We start from the raw sequence: 20,567 nt of genomic DNA, 5'->3' as shown, positions 1-20,567 counted from the left end.
ATTTTTGCTGTTTTGTTTTTTAAAGCGTGGCCTACCAAATGAAGAGGGCAATAAAACAGAGCAAGGGAGCAATACTGATGCTGGCAGGAGAGGGCAGGGGGGAAAGAGAGCACTCTCAGATTGGCTCTGCCACCAGAGACAGTGAAGGATGGCGTGACACCCACGTAAATTATACATGAGCCTACTCCATAACATACCTGGGGCTGAAGTGTGAGCCATGGAGAGGCATGCATCAAAATAAGATTTTCAAGAGTAGCTCTAAGATGAATAGTTTTCATTTTCTTTGCTTTCCAAAATCCTCTTAGGATGTTAATGAAAATATATTTATAAAACTAAACCTGACAATGCTATATGAGCAGCAGGGAAAAATTCCAACAAATTCAGTATTATTCTCCAAACTGAAATGGAAGAGAGATAATAAAAATAAAAAGCAAAATAGGCAAGATCCAACTTATAAAGCTGTCTAAACTGCTTGTAGATCAGCTTATAATTGTGCCTACAATTAACTGTGTGTAGCATTCCTAATAATTTTCAAGTGCTCAACTAACTGCAACCACAAATCCTAGTCATATATACGACTACAAATGTATCTATAATTACTTATCTGCTCAATTATTTATTTAAAAAAACAAACACAAAACCCAGCACTAACAACAACAAAAAGCTAGAGCTAAGACCACCTTTAAAAAAAACAGGGCTCATTTTTAAACCTTAACCTGAAGATGACAAAATATTGTAGAGAAGACCAGAATCGTGGACCTGTGATAGGAATAAAATGTCTTCTGTGGGGGATAAATACTTCTACCCCAACCATGTTCACTGCAGCAATGCACAAAGATAGTAAGTATCACATCAGACTTGGAAGAGGACTCCTAAGTTAAAGTCACCAAAAAAAATCAGTTTTGCATACAAGTGGGATAATCTAATGAGAAATACACTGGTCTTCAGATAATACAGCATCCTTTTGAAGTGCCTCAAGAGAAAATCTAAACTGTAAAGCAACTGGATTAAGCAAAGGGGAAAAAGGCACACTGCTGTAAAACACAGGAGCAGCTGTATTCGGAAGTACTCACACTGTCCACTGCGAGAATTTTGGCCCAGATGAAGACAAGAAGTGGTCTCAGCTCACGAGCTGAACTTTGAAGTAGCTTCAGCACGTATGGGAAGATGCCAACAGACAGGGCCTGCGGAGCCAGAGAGAAGAGCAAATCCTCAGAAACCCCTCAGCTCTGCAGCAGCAGCACTGCACAGAGGCAGAACTGAACATTTTGTGAAGATGTAGCACATTTAATAACACAGATGAGAAATCTGGTACAAAACAATTTCACACATTTCTAGTAAATTGGGGATCCCTGCGTATTTGCCTATTGCTCATTTTAATCCTGGATGTCACCAGGTATTTTCAGACTCATTTGGTCCGGTGAGACTCAGAGTTAATCTAGCACTAGCTTCTACTCGTTACAGCCTGTGCTATTTTATGCTTCATGATATGTCGTGTTCTTCTCTGATGGGGCCATTTGCTTTCACAAGTAAACATATTGCAAAAGCTCGATAATTACAGTCTTCCCACTGGAAATTAAACAGGCCTCTCACTTACACAGACTTCTTACCAAGCTTTTTGCTCACAGGAGGACACGCGATGTGCTAAATCTCTGAGAATCCCACCGTGACTGCGGTACCCTTCCCAGACTGCCATGGAAAGAAACCATACGGGGAGCATCGCACTTTCCCTCGAGGACGTGCCAGCTGCATGGAGGGCATGCTGCCAGGAGCCTGGGATCCTGGTGGGTCCCCCCCAACATGCAGAACAGTCACAGCAAGGGCAGCTGTGGCTTACCCGCAGCTACGTTCTGATCCTCACAGAAGTTTATAATCCAGAGGGCTTCAAGCCACCTTTAAAGCATACTTTCCTCTTACTACTGTGGGATAAGCTGGCTGTGAAGAGCTGCAGGTGGTGCAGGAAGGAGTCTTGAGGATGGAAATGAAAGGTAAAGAAGGCCAATAAAAAGGCCCATCATAGAGGCATTTCTCTGCCAGCTGGTGGTTCGTCTTCATCACCGTTACCAACAAATAGCTCCATTTACAAGCGTGCTTTTAACTGCTCCTCTGTTTCATTCTTATTTATTATCTGCATTGTGCTAGCCACTTTCCAAAATGCAGAAGGCAGTTGCCTCCTCTCAGAGGAGCTTATACAAAGCTTATGCAACCCAGAGACCAAACTGATAAAGAAGAGAAGAAAATGATGCAGCTAGTAAGCTGAGAGAGGAGGATGATAAACATACGTGCTTTTTGCTGTTATTTATTTTACATGACAAACCTCCTTACTTGACCTGGATATTTCCTCCAGTTTTGTAGCTTCCAATATTTTACACTCAGCCGTGTCTAAGTAACTCCTCTTTGTAGTAACGCAAATGAAAAGCTATTTGGCCTCCTTGATTAATATAAACCACTTTTCTTTTAGGGATGCTTGCTCCATTTCATATGAGTGAAGAATACATAAAACGCAGTCATTTGTCAAATCTGTGGACTATCCTCCACACCTCCCTTCCATAAATCACCGTTTATCACCTACACTGAGGGTCTAATTGACTTTTACAAGACATCACGCAACACAAACGCACCAAGCTAACTGCCCAGGGCCCCAGGTCCAAAAATCTTCCCAGCAAATCGAGAGCTCGGAGCCGATGTACCTGGCTCAGAAGAACCTGTAGAGGAAAGGGACAACAGTTATTACTAGAAAAAAACAAAGCTCTTTGTGAACATAAAAGGACCTTGGGATCATCACGTAACTTTGAAAAAAATGACAATCTAAATGGAAAAAGTAGCAGGACAAACCCTGGCTGCTGAAAGCTTTCACCCCACTGAATAGCATCACCAGTGGGTTGCTCCCTTCCAGCAATGCTCCCCTCCACGAAGTTTCGGCAGACACTTGCAAATGTTTTCCATGGAATACAGGCACCCTCAGGCTCCCAGTTGTTGCTCCAGTTGCTCTCCCTGTTGATATTTCTCTGAAGTGCAATGGTACCTGTGCAGCACAGCTCTGCTAGCTGGAAGCAGCCACTACAGATTTGAAATACTCTCAGCTTTCTGCCTTTTCTCGGTAAAGCAGAAACAGGATTGAATTTGCAGGAAGGACTCAAAGGTGAGCAGCAGCACCAGCCTGCCAGTACTCAAAACAGCTCAGAAGAAGAAAAAGAGGCTTTGCTTTCCTTGGCAAATCAATATAAGAGACTTAAGGGGGAAGCAAAAGGTCACATTAGTCGTTAATAAAAATCTCATTAAAACGGAGTCTGACAACGATAATGAGGTGGTAGTTTACTGGCTTATACCTACCCTGGTGTGAAATATTAACAGACAGACTTTCAGTTCTTAATCTCCTTAACAGATGTAAGATATTGGAATGCAACATTTAATCCTCAGTTTAAAATGAGTAACATCCCTCAGCATGGGTCTTAGGAAAAGCAACTCGCTGATTTAGCTCCCCAATTCCATCCCCTTCTCAATGTTTTTCCACATTGCATATTCAAATTAAATTGTTTTTCATGTTTAATATTGAAAAATAACTGAATTACTTGGCTTACATCTCATATCATGGACAACTGACACTAGATACTAAAGCTGTGCAGAGAAAGTCCCGATGAAAAAGATGCTTACATGGGAGGGCGTGTTAATTGCTCTAATTGTTTCACCTCTGAATATGCAAGCTCAGATCCCAAGACAGGTCATAAGAGAAAGCATTTTGGTCATCCTGCCCTAGTTGGCACCAGCCTATTCCATAAACTTACTACAGAACTTGGCACGATTAACAGTGTGCTTTAAAGATGCCCAGCACAGGAATAACAGGGCCAGCTGTTTAAGATTAAAGCAGTAATAGAAACCAGGGCATGGTGGAAGCTGGGGCAGAACTGAAACGACAGCAAAGAACATATCAGATGCAGGGTGCTTATGCAGACATGGGAGGCATACAGATTTGACAATGGTGTTATTAACTGACCTTCAAGAAAAAAAAAAAAGAAAAAGGAAAGAAAGAAAGTAAAGCCATAAATTCTATTGTAGCTGGGAAAAAAAAAAAAAAGCATGTAACTGAAAAGGATTTCCAGGTGAAAAATCCTATGACAGGAGGCACCTCCTCAAGCATCGAGCGCTTGCATATGCTGAGTGCTGTCTTCCATAACTCCTCTCCCCCCCACACCAGGAGGCCACCTGTGTTCAACCTGCCCCATACACAGCAAGATTTGGAATGGAATTTGGAACTTCAAGAAGTGGAATCTGGAACTTCTTGAAGCCAACAGAAGGCCGTTTACAAAGGACCGTTTCCGTGCCCTTGAGAAAGCCAAGCTTTGCATGGCTGGCACCGTGCCCCTGGCACTCAAGTACTATCTTCCCCCAGGGGCACATCTAAAATGGGAAAACAGAATCAACCTTTGTCAGGCTGCAGCAGTGCAGTTTAAGCACTCTCAGGGGCTCAAAGCAAAAAGGCACTCAAAGGGGGGTCTGAAACACAGTTCCTCTCCTTTCCTAAGCTGTTGTTCTCTGATTCAAAGCATCTCCAAACTGTTAACAAGCCAACTTATCCCACTCAACAACTACGTACACCTTAACTGTAAGAATAATTACCTTGTCCTAGCTCATTTTTGCTCCGGGAAGGAAAGCAGATTCCTTCGCCAGGTGACCTCTCAATTCCACTGCAAGGTTAAGCTACCTGCAGAGTCCTCTGGTGCCAAATAATTGACTGGAAAGCAGCAACGTTGGTGCTAGAGTAGAAGCCTGCCTTCTCCCATTGCAGTGACAGAGACAAACCTTACATTTGTTTATCCAGCTGATCTCTCGAGACTTGGGAGGCTTAGGGAAATTAAGATTTGGTCTCACAAAGATTGATGGTGCTGTCAGTCACAAAACAAGTTGGTAGCTAACAGAGGGAAGGTGAGTCTTCTCACATTTAGTGAAAGAAATCACACATCCTTGTAGAGATGACTGGAACCATGTACCTTTAAACAGGAAGAATTTAAATTTTGCTGCCTGATAGAAAAGATACCACAGCTACCTTAATGAGGGTTTATATTTCCGTCAATACAAACATCTGAGGAGAGGGCAAGAGCAAATGAACAACTGTCATATTTTCCTCGCTATAAAACATGATTTGAAATGAGGTGTTATGTTTCTGCTAGATTTACTTCTTCTTTCTACAAATGAACTTTGTGTAGTCTGAGCAAATGCCTACCAGAACTCTACGTTCCTTCCAGGCACAGTCTTCAGAGACTTGTTTCTGTTCTTGCAGTGAAATTTCACCATCGCATTAAAGGGAACACTTACCAGGCTGTACCAGCAGCACAGAAAAGGAAGCCGTTTCCAAACCATTTACACTGCAGCAATGCCCACTTTGAGAAAACATACAGGAGATAAAGTCTCTGCATGACAGAGCTAGCATATATGAGGAGATACTACAGGAGAAAACAAAGATGCGCTACTCTGTGAAAAAGTCTTGCTATTTCACAGCAAAATAGGAGGCAGCACAGCCTGACACTGTTGAAGCTGCAAATGGACGATACCAGGAAGTCGTGCTCAACAGAGAGTGAAGGTACGGGGGAAGAAAAGCACTTTATCTTCATCTGCACAGGTCTAGCAAACACGCAATCAGCTCTAATTATTCCTGAAGGAGCCCACGTAATCTCTGTACCCAAACGCCATCTGGTTGGCAGCACAGCACTCAGCGGGCAGGGAGAGCTGTGCACAGAGGGGCCGGCGGCCGAGCTCACCTGCAGGACGATGGGGAGCTGCTCCGGAGGGTTGCGGTTCTCCACGCCCATCGTCAGCCACACCTGGAATGCCGTCAGCTGCTCCGCAAAGAAGGGACTGTGCTGTTAAAGCAAGAATATGGATGCAGGTTTGGCTTTAGAACAAGGGAAGCAGCTAGTCTTGGAACCTATGGACTCAAACGGTTTATTGTCTCCGAAAAGTATTCTATTTAATTTTTGTTTGGTCTGTTTTTTAATAAAGAAATTTTCCAAGGACTGATCAGATACAATTTCCTTTAAATATATTTGCATTTTCCAATATAAATGTTTGAAAAAGGGGAAGGAAAGGCTAGAGAAACAGGAAAAGGTATCACAAAAGCTCCGGGGAAAATCTGGGTAACCCTTTCCACATGAGATGCAGACAAAGCAGTCAATTTATCAGCTCTGCAGAGGTACTTTCACTTCTTTAGCACACAGCGCTGCCTCTGCCCAGACCACAGTGAATGCAGTCCAACAGCAATGAAAAATGAATCCATCCACATCTCACTCCTCCTTGGCTGCCATAAACCTGTCCTCCAAACAGGTGGCCATTCAGATGTGCTGGCTTGGGTTGCAAGGTAGATGTCTTTTTTTTTTTTTTTTTTTAAATTCAAATCTTTTATTTAGCTATCCATCACTTCTGACCCCCATAACACAGTAAAATTACTTTCTAAAGACAAACAAAAAACCTGTAAGTGTACTTACAATACTGAACCCACACATTTAACTGGAGGTAACCCACTCACAGAGATATCCTGGATAAATGAACAGAGAAGTAACCTGCAGAGAGCTGCAGTATTTAATACCTTTAGCAGGGCATCAGGGAAACATATCAGGAGTGGGATGAACTCCCAATATCAGCTAATAGCTGTGCTTTGGTGCTTAGACATCAGTACGAAAAGTACTATGGAAAAACTTAAAATATTTAGGTTTATCTGTTCCCTTAACACCATCGGGGACTGGTCAATAACACAACACCCACTCCCAAAGCTCCGCTCCATGGACAGTCCTTGGGCACATCAGCCAGGGAGCACCCCCTTTCTTTTTGCCACCTAGCTTGCACAGCCTGTAGTACAAAATAGGTGTCAGAAAGTACTAACATCCAGTTAGAAATCCTGGGGAAACAAAAATCGAGGGCAGGGAAGAGATGGGAGGAGGGGGCCTACACCCACCCAAACCCACAAGAAGCCCATCAGGCCCCCGCCATCGTTAGCCCCCAGGCTCTGCTCCCTTGGGTTATTGTCCAGGCCTGACTAGCAAAGAACACCAAGAGAATAAGCAGAAGCCGGGAGCACGTGGTTTATATCGTGCTGCTGCAACAGAACAGCCCTAAGGAGATTAGGGATTGCTTTATCCAGGGCCTGCCTGGACGCTCAGCCCCGAGCGGCCCGCGGGGCCAGAGAAAGGCCGCAGGTGATCCTGGGCTCCCCGGCCATTTCGGGCCCAGCACCGCTGCTTCTGTCAGCCCCGGCAGGGAGCAGGCTGACTAACCCCAGGAACACAACGCCCCTTCCCCTGCCTGGCATTAAACAACCATCCCTTGCTGCATTACTGCCGGCCAGCAGCAAGCCTCCTCTGATATACACCACCTCCCGCCGGAATAAATCAAAAGGGTTGAGGGCGAAATTTTGATTAGAACACAAGGAGTAGATCAGAGATGTGCAATGTCTGTCTTCCCCCACCATTTGTCACAGGACAAAGCTAAAACCTTCCCACTCCCTCCCAACCTAATAGCCAAGTTCTGTGCTATTTCGGTAGGTGTCTGAGAGAGACATTCAACAGGTTAGTAACTGTTCTCTACACAACAGGCACGGAGCTACACGGTATTAACTGGGCGGGATTTTAAATTAAAGTGTAAGGCCGAGCACAGATGAGGACTTGCTCCTGCCTTTACTTCTAGTGTCTAGGCCAGTTTGGGAACCTGCAGCACCCAGCTCCTCCAGCTGTGACTGCAGACTGAGAGTTCCACATACCCCGAGGTCTGGTCAAAATACATGAGAAATTACATTTGTCAGGATCAGAAACCTCCTCATAAATCATTACAACCCCACCTTGTGAATCTCTTCGGGTACACTTCCAGTAGCAAATCCAAACTGGGAGATAGGACATTGGCTATAACTGGATATGAATATCCCATATCTGGATATGGATTTTTCTAAGTGACTTTAATGGAATTCACAATCCAGAATCTGTGAGAACGTCATAGTGGAATAGGCATCTGAGATTCTACAGTAACTATTATTTAAAGGTTTCCATCCATAAAATATCAAAGGAATATCAAAAATCTATACTGACTAGAGGAACTGAAGCCAAATACAGTATTAAAAACTTTACCTTTCTGCTCTCTGCTAAAAAAAAACACAACAGACAGTGACTCATTAGTGGCACTATGAGTAAGAAAAGGCTTTGGACATATGCTCAGTCTCCTCTATTTTATGTTTACTTGAAAATACCTTCACTAAGACCTAATTTTTGCATTGTGTGAAGCTGAAGTCTTTCATTACAAAAATCATGCTGGCATTTTGTGTGTGTGTATGTATAACAATACTGTTAGTTGTGATTGAGTGCCCAGAAATTTTGAAAGTCAGGTCTCAAACACCATTTCTACTGGCAAGAATTTCTTCCTCACCAACTTTTAAGACCAGAAAACTATCATTTAGTAGATGTCCTTTTTATGGTATTTTACATCGAAAAGGCATCCTGGCACACACGATCTATATATATTTCATACAAATACACCTACAGAAACAGGTGTTTGAATTCAGTATGGGTTGACTCAGACATATACAACAGTGAAGAGTGTGAAGTTTATGTTAAATCTATTCTTCTAAATGAGGTGAATCTAGATCTACAGTTTTCCAAAAATATAAACCACTAAATTGCAACAATTCAAATTTAAAAAAGCAAAAGTGAAGTGCTGAACTGAGGTTTCCAATAATGGGTTATGCTGGGACACAACATTTCAATATATTATGTAACTTACCCTAAATGCAGTTCCTTCCTCTATAATTGTAGGTAATTGGGAAAGGCAAATATCAACCGCAAGGTCCCATGCTTGCCTAGACAAAACAGTGAAAGAGGAAAAAGCCATTACTAGTTATCCGTAAGCAATATCATACAAGAATATGGACAAAGCAATGCTGTCGGAGTGGCTTAGTAATGCTTAATATTCCCTTTCTAAAGGCAGTTTTAACACCTGAAAACTATTCAGAGACACTGAGGAGGTCTAGTCCAGCATCATAGCATGCTGCCCCACCACTGTGAGCAAGGTAACAATATCTCTAGCTGAAGTTCGCAGAAACTGCTCCTCTCTGTAATGCACAGAGACGCAGGAGTGAATTAAGTGCTATTATATCCTGTTCTCATGCAAAAATTTATGACTTTTTTTAAATTAAAAAAATGAACTTAATCCTAGATTAGCTCCAAGCCATAATCCTTCAGGCACACACCTCCCTGTATGCATCCAAAGCCTTGCTTGCTCTGTATTCGAGTCACATCAGAACAGCTTGGGAAGATGCAGTCCTGCTGACAAGCCCTCCAACCCATACCGTGGGGATATACATGTACCTACACTGCTGCTCTAACTCTCCTTTTCAGCATCCTCGACACAGGCACTGTCATTGTACATATCACTGAGAAAAGGAACTCAGTCTCCATCAATCTAACTCCGGGCTGGTTTTGCACGGAGACCTTATTGACAAAGAGTTCTCTACGTGACTCACCCTAAGGATGGAGGGATGAACACTAAGCCAGAAGAACAGGAAACGTTTAAACAGTTCTGGTTTTACACTTATCCGCTGTGCTACGTAATAGGAAAGTATTGTGATCTATAATACTAACAGCACATAAACTACGCACAGTGGCCAGGGAAGCTGTTGTGGTAGACTGAGTGCAAATGCAACGTGGTACTGTCTGCTTCAAAATGCTCACACTAAACTAAAAGAGGGCCAAACTAAAATGAATGGATTTGGTCTCCAAAGTTCCCGGAACACCTCTAAAAATGTGAAATGGGTACTTTTCACCCAAGAAACCATTATCCCCGCTCTAACCATAGACATCCCATGCTCTTTTCATTTTAACATATGAATTTATGCACTCTGAGAGGCTAGCAAGTTAGCCCACCACCTCCTGGGTTTCTTAAACAAAAGAAACTAATTTACTCTCCAGACACATTTGTTCTTTAATGACTTGTGGCCATCATGGGTTTACCTCAATAGGCTTAAGCAGTTTTTCTTCTAGGAACGCCTGCAGACATAAGGCCAGATGTGATAATCGATACAGTGCATTTCAGTTACCTGCTCTAGTAAGTTCTTAAATCGCCCTGCTCCAAGTCAAACAAATCCTCCCATCAGAATTACCGAGCGAAATCTATCCCATTAGCCTAACTGGCAGCTGTTCTCAGCTAAAAACAACCTCTCCAATTAGACAGAAAAATAAACGACAAGGCTCTTGCATTTTTCTATGGATTCAAGAGATGCAGCTCGTTTTAGCTGTCCCAGACCTTGTCCCTCCGCTCCACAGCGTTTGCCTTCCACTTGACAATATGCTGCCAATATAATTAAGAGGTAGTCAAGAGACAATCAAAGCACAGGCAACAAATGCTTCCCACATGCTCAGTAAAGTCCCATGCTGGAGCCAAAATGTTTACACAGAACTGATGAGATATGTTTATGCCTCGTTGAGGAAAAGTCAATTAGTACAATTATAAAGATAATTTTGCTTCAAGCAAAGAATGAATATTCCTGACTACCAGGTGCTTGAAGGAATGGGCAGTATCACCTGAAGAAATTCTCTCAGACTTTAGAAAATGCCAATACACAATGCCTTTTGAGGCAAATGTTACTAGGAGGGAGGAAAAGGGCTTAGAGATCAGAGACAACTGGTCTTACCGTGGCTGCCTATAAAAGGATTCTGCGTGGGTCGTTATACTGCAGAGGCACAGAACTAAGATGCTGAGCTCCTCAAAGTCATTTTAGGTAAGAGGCACTAATACTGCTATAAAAATGTCTAAAGCAGCCCTGCAAGGTCAATTCTCAAAGGTTTTAAATGTTATCAGAAAGAACAAACTAAAATTTAAAAAGCGCTTTTAGTAGATTAAAACAAAATCTCTTTTTATGCTTCAAAAAACAGGCCATTAAAAATCAATGTGGCCACACAGCTGATGTTATTCAATCTTTTAAAAGAGTGTAACCACCGACATAAAACCTTAACGTTACTGCTCATCACAGACTAGAGAGCTACTGATTAACATCAACTGCTTAAGAGACTCTCATCAATTCAACTGCTTAAAATGATTCTCCAGCCTTTCCGAAATAGCCCAACATGCCATTTCTGCTTCCTCTCCGTAAGAAACAAGACAGAAAACCTGCCCACCCAACGAGACACATGAGTAAACACCAGTTTTGCCCGAAGTACACACCACGCTATTTCCAACCCCTAGAAGAACAGCTACACGTTGCTTGCTAGACTTTGGGCTGCATAATTCATGAACGAGTTGTCACTCAGCTAACTCACTGCATTGGCAAAATAAATGACTGCTTTTAAATAGGCATTACGGTAATTAAAAGATTCAAAACAAGCCACAAAAGAATGGTAGAGGACTGGTGCCACTGAGTACATGGAGAAAAGCAGAGGGGGAAAACTGCTCGATACAGTCATGGTGAAAATAATGCCTGCTGGTGATGGGTAGTAGGAGAAGTGATTGACTGTTTCAATATGCCAAAGGGAACTAGAAAGGTAGGCAATTTGTAGATATGCTCTCTGAACTAATATTACACTTTAGCACACAAACAGGAGATAAATTAGGGAGCAGCAGGGGAACAAGGATGGGTGGCACTGTGTCCTAGAAGTGATTTATGAAAGCCAGCCCAAGAGATTGCTACCTCTCTTCCTTCTTCGTGGAGATTACTATTTGCAAAGTGCTGTGGAAGATTTGTTTTCACTACATTAGCTTCAAGAGCTGGGTAATACCGCAGCATTGTCCTTCCCTCCCTCACTATTGCACTCTCCCAACAACCCCACGTCCCCGTTGCAGAGCAATAGAGGCAGCAGTCTGTACAGAACACAAACCAACAACGCCCTGCACCGACCCGTCAGTTCAACAAGGTCCTCAAAAGACAAGATGCCAGCTATCGTCTTGGGAAAGGATACAGCATTTCTGAATATATGAGAAGGAAAAAAGAAAGAACATTGCTCTTTCATAATTCTACAATAAAAATTAAACAGTGAAAGAGCTCTCCTGAATCCAGTCACTCTCTCATTTTAAGATAGAAATATGTCTTCTTATTTCAGCTTCAGTATTTCTTAGCCCTTCAGCACAAAGTCGCCGTTCGCATGTCCCCAGGCTCCATCTCTCCCCCTTCCCCAATACCAATTTCATTACACTAGGACTGGTTAAACTTTTATTAACTTAATGTTAATTCATCCAGCTGCCTTTACTTTGTTTCCCCCAGGGTGCTGCAAAGTTTGGACTTGTACACAAGGAACAGAAGGCCGCGAATGCCAGCTCTGCTCAATGGCCATTTTATTGTGTAAATCCATGAAACATTCAGAAATGAGAGCCCACAGTAATACTTCAGCAACATAAATGAAACATGGTTAGAGATGTGCTTTAGTCTTCCTTCACCCACATGTGCTATATTAGCTGGCAGAGCATGAAGGCAGATTTTCTCACATTCAACTAAAATTTTCTGAGTCAGTGTCTAATCCTTTTAACTCCCGTGTCACTTTTTTTTTTTTTTTATTTAATAAAGTATTATTGACATCTTCTGGCATTCTGTCTTTTTCTGGGAATAGCTTGTATTATATTGCACTGCACATAATATTAGTGAAAAATGGTATTTCTTACTGCTAAGCAGCAGCTAAGGAGATGCTGAAGCCATCTGTAGTCTAGGGGCTCAGGCACCAGGGTACCTGCTCACAGTTTGTATTCCTGGAACTGTTAAATATTTCACTCTGTAGCAAATATGTCGGACAAGATTTTCTATGTTTTTCTGCAAGTACAACTCAACAACATACCCTGTTTGATGGAATTTTCAGATTTCAGCCTAAATTCACCTGCTTCGCAGTGACACTGTGAACTCCCTAAGCCTGCTTTAGGGGAAGACAGCTGGGGAGATGCTCAGACAGCTATTTTTGAAATACAGATATATTTATTGCTATGAATATTTGGCACAACTACAAAATCCTTCTACCAGTGCATTCCCTCACCGTAGCTGCAACTTAAAGCACACGTTTTGCTGTGTTTGCCCTACATTTCCCTCCATTGAGCTATCTGTAGTTTTTAACATTTCTAGGAACCACCAGTGGTCTAACACAGACACACAAAATACCTGGTTAAATCAACAGTGTAATCTGAATTAACCTAATTCTTCAAATGCCAAACTGCTCCAAATACCCTTTCCAACCATCACTTCTTGCCGAGATGCTAAGACTTTTCTGTGCAGCCAAACTGAGGCTCATTACTCCATGAAATCAGTGAGCAGACCTGCATCTACTTGGCAACACCCCCACAAAGACTCTGGTTCCTCTCTCACCTGTAATTGGGTTGCTGTATTATGACTTCCCTTTCAGCTACCATTTCAAGTGTATTTTATTTGCACTATATTATGACTTTCTTTCAACTGGAATTTCATGCTTGGTTTATATACTATTGCAATATTTCTATTATGGACATATCATAGTTCTTCCACAGTGTAATTAAGGTACTTCGTTCTTAATATATGTCCTATGTTAGGACATATTTCTAAATACATTATTGGGTCTATTCAAAGGCCATGAATATAACTTGCTGCCAACAGCAGTAATGTATAAACCATAATCCATCACAACTGAGACCAAGATGCTGACAGAGCATCAGGCCTCCTATTTGTACTGCACAACAGACAAAACAACTCTCGAAGTTGCATAGCTCAGCCAGTCAATCAATATATATTAATATTAATACAAGAACCTACAGCACCAGGCACCACACGGACACAACCAGCCCATGCCTGGAAGGGTTTACACCTAAAGCAGGTAAAACAGAGCAAGCCAACCAAGGACAGACACGGAGGAATGAAGCAGCACGTCACAATATACTGAGCAGGACCGGATCATAGCTCAGCTCTCCTGATTCCTAAATGTGATGCCCTTCTTGGTGAAATATAAGGACAGATAATTTGTGGGTCACATTTTCCCTCAAAAATTAAGCTTTCACTTTTCATCAGTTGTTTAAGTGAAAAGGACAATTAATAAAACAGGTAGCAGTGGTCTCCCAGAGCAATTACGTAGAATGACGATTTAATTGGTCACAATTTTAAAAAATTGTTTTCAAAAGGACTCAAAAGACAGACACTCATACCTCCAACAACCTTAGCGCTTCTATTACACCTGTGCAAGACTCTCAAGACATGTGACTTCGGCAAAATTATCAAACAAGCCCAAAGGTAAGCAAAATCAGAGCAAATGGTCCAGATTTAACTTCAGAAGAGGGGCAGGCATAATTATTCATAAGGTAAACTGATGCTTCAGTCAAGCAGAAAAAACATTTCATAGCTCCTGCCAGTAACGGTGAGAATTGCAAGGCCAGCGCAGAGCATCACGAGGGCAGATTCTCTGCTGCTCCTGAGATAAGGAGGGGGATCAGGGCAGCTTATGGGAAGTTCATGTGTTACTGCTTCCAGTGAAACGCTGGCATTGACTTATGACTTTGCAAAACACAGTGAAAAAAATATCCTAACACAACAGTAGTTTGCTTCTCCAGTCAGCCTTCTGCTGGGACACAAATCGGGTCCACATGCAGATCCCATTTTTATTCCGAGGAGAGAAACTCAGCAATCCTCTGCGAACACTGTGAATGGAGCAGCAAAGTCCAGGAAGCCAGACTGGCACCCAGAGGATAATGGAAGGGAGGATATATGCAAATATGTACAGGAGAAGCTACACTTCAAACCACCATTTAAGCTGCAAGCAGTAAAACAAAAACCAAGTCAGGAGCATGCACCCGGTGCACACAGGATCAGGGTTACAGGGGAGCAGTGGGGATACGAGGCACTAACACAAACACCACCCAGGAAGCACAGAAGAGAGGAGGAATGCCATGAGGGGTGGGGAAGCCCCTTAAAGTTTGGAGCCAGGTCCCTGAGGAGCACTGCCTGGTACTCTGCAGAGACGCTACCTGCATTCGTTATGCATCTGTAATGCTGAAGGAGAGAACCCTGGAGGCTCTTGCCTGCATCTTGCAGATCAAACCTGCTGACAACAGCGGCCAGGACTCGCCTCACTCCCCAAAATATTCAGTCTGACATGTGGGGGGATGAGATGGAACACGACAAAATCCCTGTGGGAAGGTCTCCATAAAACAACAACCAGCAGAAAGTTGCTGCATCATCCACGCAGCCTCCACCACTTAACAAAGCAGCAACTTGCAAGGCGATGATCAAATCGCTCCAAAGTTTCGGTTCTTTTCAATACCCATCTGGCCAAGTCTCCCCTCCTCCCAGCCACATTATCTAGTTTATCTAAATAACAAAATGGGTTTGGAGGTTTCAGATCTGGAATCCGATAGAAAAGTACTGAATGAAAGGTGATGGGTAAAGAGCAGAGGATTATTTTTAGAAAGTATTTAAGTGAGGCCTAAATTAGTTTCTAAATCTGTCTTCTCTGAACGTTCATAATAATGAACTGAGCCACCTCTGAAAAAGTGGAATTTTCTCCTTTCCTGGATTTGATTCAAATGGCTCCTTTTTTTTAGGACATAGAAAAAAATGTGTCAGGGGATTCTCTGCGCACTTGCTTTTTCCTTTGCTAGTGTTTGCTATTCACAAGGAGGAAAGCCTTGCACGTGGGACCTTTCCTGAGGAATTTCTTCTTCCCAGAAATCCTAAAAATCAGCAACAATGCCATTATCCTGTGGTACGGTCTGAATGGCTTTACAAAGGTATTTTCAGCTCCATTTCTCACAAGGAAGAACTACGAGATGAGAAGAATGCCTTTCTAGAATCTATCATGGTACCAAGCAGGTCTGTGAGAGACACAGTAGGGATCCAGGTCTTCTGAGCTCTATTCCTGTGTTTCAGCACCCAGACAGCAACACCACATCAAGTTATACTCCATAGGAAACAACAAATACAGGCTTTTAGTATGCTGGCAATAAGCAGGACCTATATGCTCATTAGGAACCAGAAACATAGGTTTTTAATACACTGGCAATAAGCAAGCTAAAAATAACTCAGGAAATTTACTGTATTCATTTCAAAATTTCAGCAAAAACATGTCTCGTTCTACTGCAACTGTGAATGCACAGTTCCATGGCTCAAGCTCTGCCCAGTAGAGTTGTAAGGTCATCTGAAAGACACCACAGGAACTCTCAGGTTTTCTTCTACTCCTTTCACTCACAGATTTCCCAGTGCCTCATACTGCACAATGATAAAACAACTCCCCATATTTATAAGTGACTGAAATGATTTTCCTCAGAAGTTGATAATTCAAAGCACTTAAGAACATTGCCATGTACAAACACACAACGCATTCAGCAAGGCTATCCTATTTGCAAAAAAAAAATATCCAAAGTCTATCCTACCATCTCCATGTTTTTCAATTATTAAAACAACTTTGTGTTACCAGCAAATGCCTCCTTGTTGATTGCTTGCACCTGCAAATGCTACCGGGGCTCTCTGTTACCTTGCCTACATTTCTTAGAGAAAACATTCAAAATAATTTAAATTGGTGACGTTGCTATCAGTTTTGCATTGATTGTCATCACTTCATATCTCCTCTACATTTATTTTCTCCCACATTTTTATGGAGGAAACTTATCAAAAGGATTTTGAAACCGCAGGCACATTAAGCCCACTCACCTAGACCTGTCATTTTATTAGCCTTTTAGCAAGTTACACAGCTATCATTTTCTCCTTCAAGAACTACATTAGCTTGACTCTACCAGTCTGCAGCTAGCCAAATTTTGTACTCTTCTAGCATCAAAGTAAGCTTTTAATTAATTTGTTTGATAGCCAAAACCACATTTAAGAGGTTTTCCATAACTGCACCATTGCAATCCATTTCTGTTAATCATCTTAAAAGCAACAGTGAGAGTAGATGAACTCTGCAGTAAAAAAAATTCTTCTACAATGGAAAGTAAGAATGTTTCCCTTGGACCCCAGCTCTTCCCACCCTTTGCAATTCCAGGTGACTAGCTTTGCTTTGTGAAAATAAAGGTAGCAGATGCCCCACTTCCTTTCTATTTGGATAAAAGATTACATAGCTGAACTGAAGCTTCCGTATTACAGAATTACATTACAATTATGTATGCACAAAGACATACATTTGGAGGTGGGTATTAACACTGCCACATGCTCTTTCATTTCTGATCCAGTGACTTAATCAGTAAAGCACTGTGTAGATTTAAGTAGTAACAATCTTTCCTGAGTACAGCTCCTGAAATCTCCTTAAGGCATCAGCACTCAGCCTTTGTAGCCGGGCTGTGCGACTTACCACATTGCGTGCATGTACGTTGGAGGTAGACGAGGGCTGCTGACCGGGGTACAGTTGTAAGATCTCATAATTCTTTCTGCCAAGAGAAAGTTACGAAATAAACTGGCCACAAGCAGGTCTTGCCGGAAGAGCTTCTGGAAAAGATCTGTCAAGAGATTGCATGAATTACTATATACATATCTTTATAACTCAAGTGCTCTAGGTATTAAGTAAAAATCATTTAAATGATAAAAACGTGTTAATATTTTATTCCAGTAACAAGAAATCTACAACTGTTTTTTAGTGATGCGATATCACAGCTATTAAAAGTACATCTGCACTCTGAGTTCCCTTAGAACATCACAGTTACTCTTCACTTTTCATTAAAAGAATTAAGCACTTCCTAGCTCAGGTTGGATTTGCCTTTTCTGGACAAAATTTCTCTTTCAGTGTTTCACTTACACTCATTTTCCCTAAGGTTTTGGAGATTCATAAGGGAGAAAAGGACTTGTGCATACTATTTAATGATGAATTAAACACCTGTTAACTGGCAGTTTGGTGTGCTTATGAAAAGCCAAAATGAATACTAAAAGATAACAAACACTATCTTCCAGAGAGGCAAAGAAGTGTTTGTGCAGTAATGAGCATTAGTGAAAGTTGGAAAACTGTATACAAATTCGGCCACTCGTGCTCCAGAAGAATGAATTCAGAGCAGAACAGGTGGAGAAAAACGGGATGAAGTTACTCATGCTAAAGACAGACTGTCTTACCAGCAAAGAGGAAAAAACAACGTTATGCATGATACTAACAAAAGCTGGAAGAAAATAGATTGCTCTTTCCAAATACAGTAAGAAAATTATTCAAGGTAAAGGAATGTTAGCACTGGAAAAAGTCTTTCTTGTTTTTATTCATCGTGTTACCAAAGTTCTTCTGGTTGAGAAGAATGAACATAAAGAATTCAACTAGCCTTAAGATCACATCTGATCTGCTCTTTTAATATCAGGCTTTAATTTTCTCCTTATTTCAGCGTCTCATTTATCTAATTCTTCATCCTACTTTGAATAAGTAATGCTCAGTGCTGATGAAAACTTGATTCACCTGCCTGAGTCCTACCTCTAGGCAAGACGTTCCACGCAATGGTGTCTGTGATGGCTGTGAAGATCCAGTTCAGCTCTCCCAGGGGAGTTCTCCTGTCATTCAGTCTTCCAGGAATCCTATGGGGCAGGAGAAGAAGGGAGGGATAAGCAGCTTTCCTCTTTTTTTTTGTTTAAATATACATACTTTTCACTGTTTGTTTAAATACACACACACACACCTCTAAGCTTCAGTCAAGGCACTTGGAAGACCATATTCCAGAACCTTAATTCTCCTAGTGCTAAAAGGTTTCCCCCCCACCCTTTTATCACTTGAGAGGTTTTCTGAAGGGAGATGCTGCAACAAATGAAATCTTTATCTACTTCTTTCACAGAGCACCTATTTACTGTAATCAAGTAGGCAATAGTGGTATCATAACCAAAATAGTTAAAGCAAGAATTAATGTTGCTAGACAAACTGTCCTTTTTCAAAACATATTACATACAAAGTGGCTTGTAAGATTAATTACTAGAGCTGGGGGGCACGCTTGCTGTTTCTTACAAAGCCACAGTCTGCCACCCAGTATGCTCCTCAAAAACCTGACATTGTGAATTTAGCTAGGGATTCATTGCTTGGCCATCAGCGCTGTACACAGATGCATATATAGTATCTCGATTAAAAGGTTGTTAAGCATGGAGTTATTAAGCATAATCAGCAGCTTTTCAGTTCAAATGGGAGACATTATCTGCAGCTAAGACCTTTCTGATGAACACCTTGGCATTCACAGAAATCAGTCAACTGAATGCCAGTTCCTTAACTGAATTTAAGGTTAACACGCCGCTTCACAGAAAGGTGCCAGCAAAAGGCACGTTCTTTGTGAGCTCTGTAAACAGGCATCGCTGAACTTTGAGTGAAAAAGATGCCATTGACAAGCACCTCCTAACAAAGAAAGCAAAATGCTGCCTGAATGCTGCACTCTGGAGCCCTCCCATAGCAAAGCCACAGCAGAAACCAAGGCAGCACATTCTGCCCTCATGCTGGCTATATGCAAGGCTTGGTCCTTGTTTAGAGAAAACTATTTATTTAGTCCAGGTTTCAGCATAGTGCTAGTCTAAATATCACAGTGTGATATTAATACGCTGTGTACAGTCACTATAATTTAATCACTTGTGCCATGCCAGTACCTGCATGTCTAAAAAAATATAAGAAAATAACGTTTCTTTCTACTGTGCTCTATTTTTCTTTTCCTCCTGAGGAGGCTGAATTCCTTCTCCTAAGAGCCAGAGGCCTGTTTGCACAGCGTGCAGGGGAAGCAATCAGCAGGCACCGTCAGTGCTGCTGCGAGCGGCTCTGGCAGCTCGGCATCGCGCGGCCTTCCTCCTGCTGGTCAGCGGGCCTGCCGACACAGGCTGCAAACAGGGAGTGCAGTGTCAACACTAAAAATACCCAATTCTTGTCAGCAGTACAGATCTGGAGTCTATTTGTGGTGTAGCAAGGTACTAAAAATGCTGAGGAATCCAATGGCTAATTGTATTAAATATTTTTAAAGTAGAAAAAAAGTGGCACTAATCAATACTCGGGCTGGCGGCTTTCCAAGCAGCGATCTACTCTTGTCCCTGCAAACACATAGGACATTCACTGAAAATGTTCAAGGTGGTGTTTTTTTTTGTTGTTGTTCTTTCATATTTTTTATTTTTTTTTAAGATTTTATGTAAAAACCTCAAATCCTGCGAAAGCTGAAATATTCATGCAGATATCCTCGTTCTCAAAGCAAAAGCAGAGGACCAGCTGCTGATTCTACAGGGATAAAAGAGCTGCACATTGCGTGAACATCTAATAAATAATTACTTTTAAGTACACTCCCTTAAAGCCAGGGGCTGACTATAATGTACAGAAGTAGTACTGGGCTGAAATAACATTTTGGTGTGTCACAGCGAAGACCTTCACTGTGACTGTAGCAGCTAATGGCCCTTCTCTCTTCAGAAATGTACCAGAACAATTCTTTCAAGCATGTGTATTATATGTGAATATGTACATATATATTTTGGCTATAAGATGACTTGCATATAAAAGAAGATTTTAAGAAAACCTAGTTCAAATGTTAACCTCTCTTCCAAAATCTCTGGCGTCAGTAGACGCCAAGCAGTGTGTTGTGATGGACAAGACAGAGCAGCGGAGGAGAGGTGATGCTGCCTGGTATTGCTGAGACTGATACGAGAATGCTGTGCCTAGTAGTCATGCTTTGGCATTCATTTAAAATGGGACATA

General features: G+C 41.9%; 1 protein-coding gene across 5 annotated transcripts in view; it reads right to left on the bottom strand.

Moving 5' to 3' along the window:
• Positions 1 to 20,567, bottom strand: part of RPTOR (regulatory associated protein of MTOR complex 1) — a 136,234-nt gene that overhangs the window by 56,244 nt on the left and 59,423 nt on the right. For all 5 annotated transcript variants that reach the window (XM_082775074.1, XM_082775075.1, XM_082775076.1 and 2 more), the window contains 6 exons: positions 18,339 to 18,439; positions 17,247 to 17,391; positions 8,758 to 8,833; positions 5,757 to 5,858; positions 2,622 to 2,705; positions 1,074 to 1,184 (listed from right to left, as the gene is read on the bottom strand). In XM_082775074.1, the coding sequence (XP_082631200.1) occupies positions 1,074 to 1,184; positions 2,622 to 2,705; positions 5,757 to 5,858; positions 8,758 to 8,833; positions 17,247 to 17,391; positions 18,339 to 18,439 (619 nt within the window). The remainder of the gene's footprint in view (positions 1 to 1,073; positions 1,185 to 2,621; positions 2,706 to 5,756; positions 5,859 to 8,757; positions 8,834 to 17,246; positions 17,392 to 18,338; positions 18,440 to 20,567) is intronic.

Source organism: Aythya marila (genome assembly GCF_965140915.1).
Source record: "Aythya marila genome assembly, chromosome: 18".
Classification (NCBI taxonomy): domain Eukaryota; kingdom Metazoa; phylum Chordata; class Aves; order Anseriformes; family Anatidae; genus Aythya; species Aythya marila.
The sequence above is the reverse complement of the archived record's forward strand: the minus strand, read 5'-3'. Positions and strand labels throughout refer to the sequence as shown.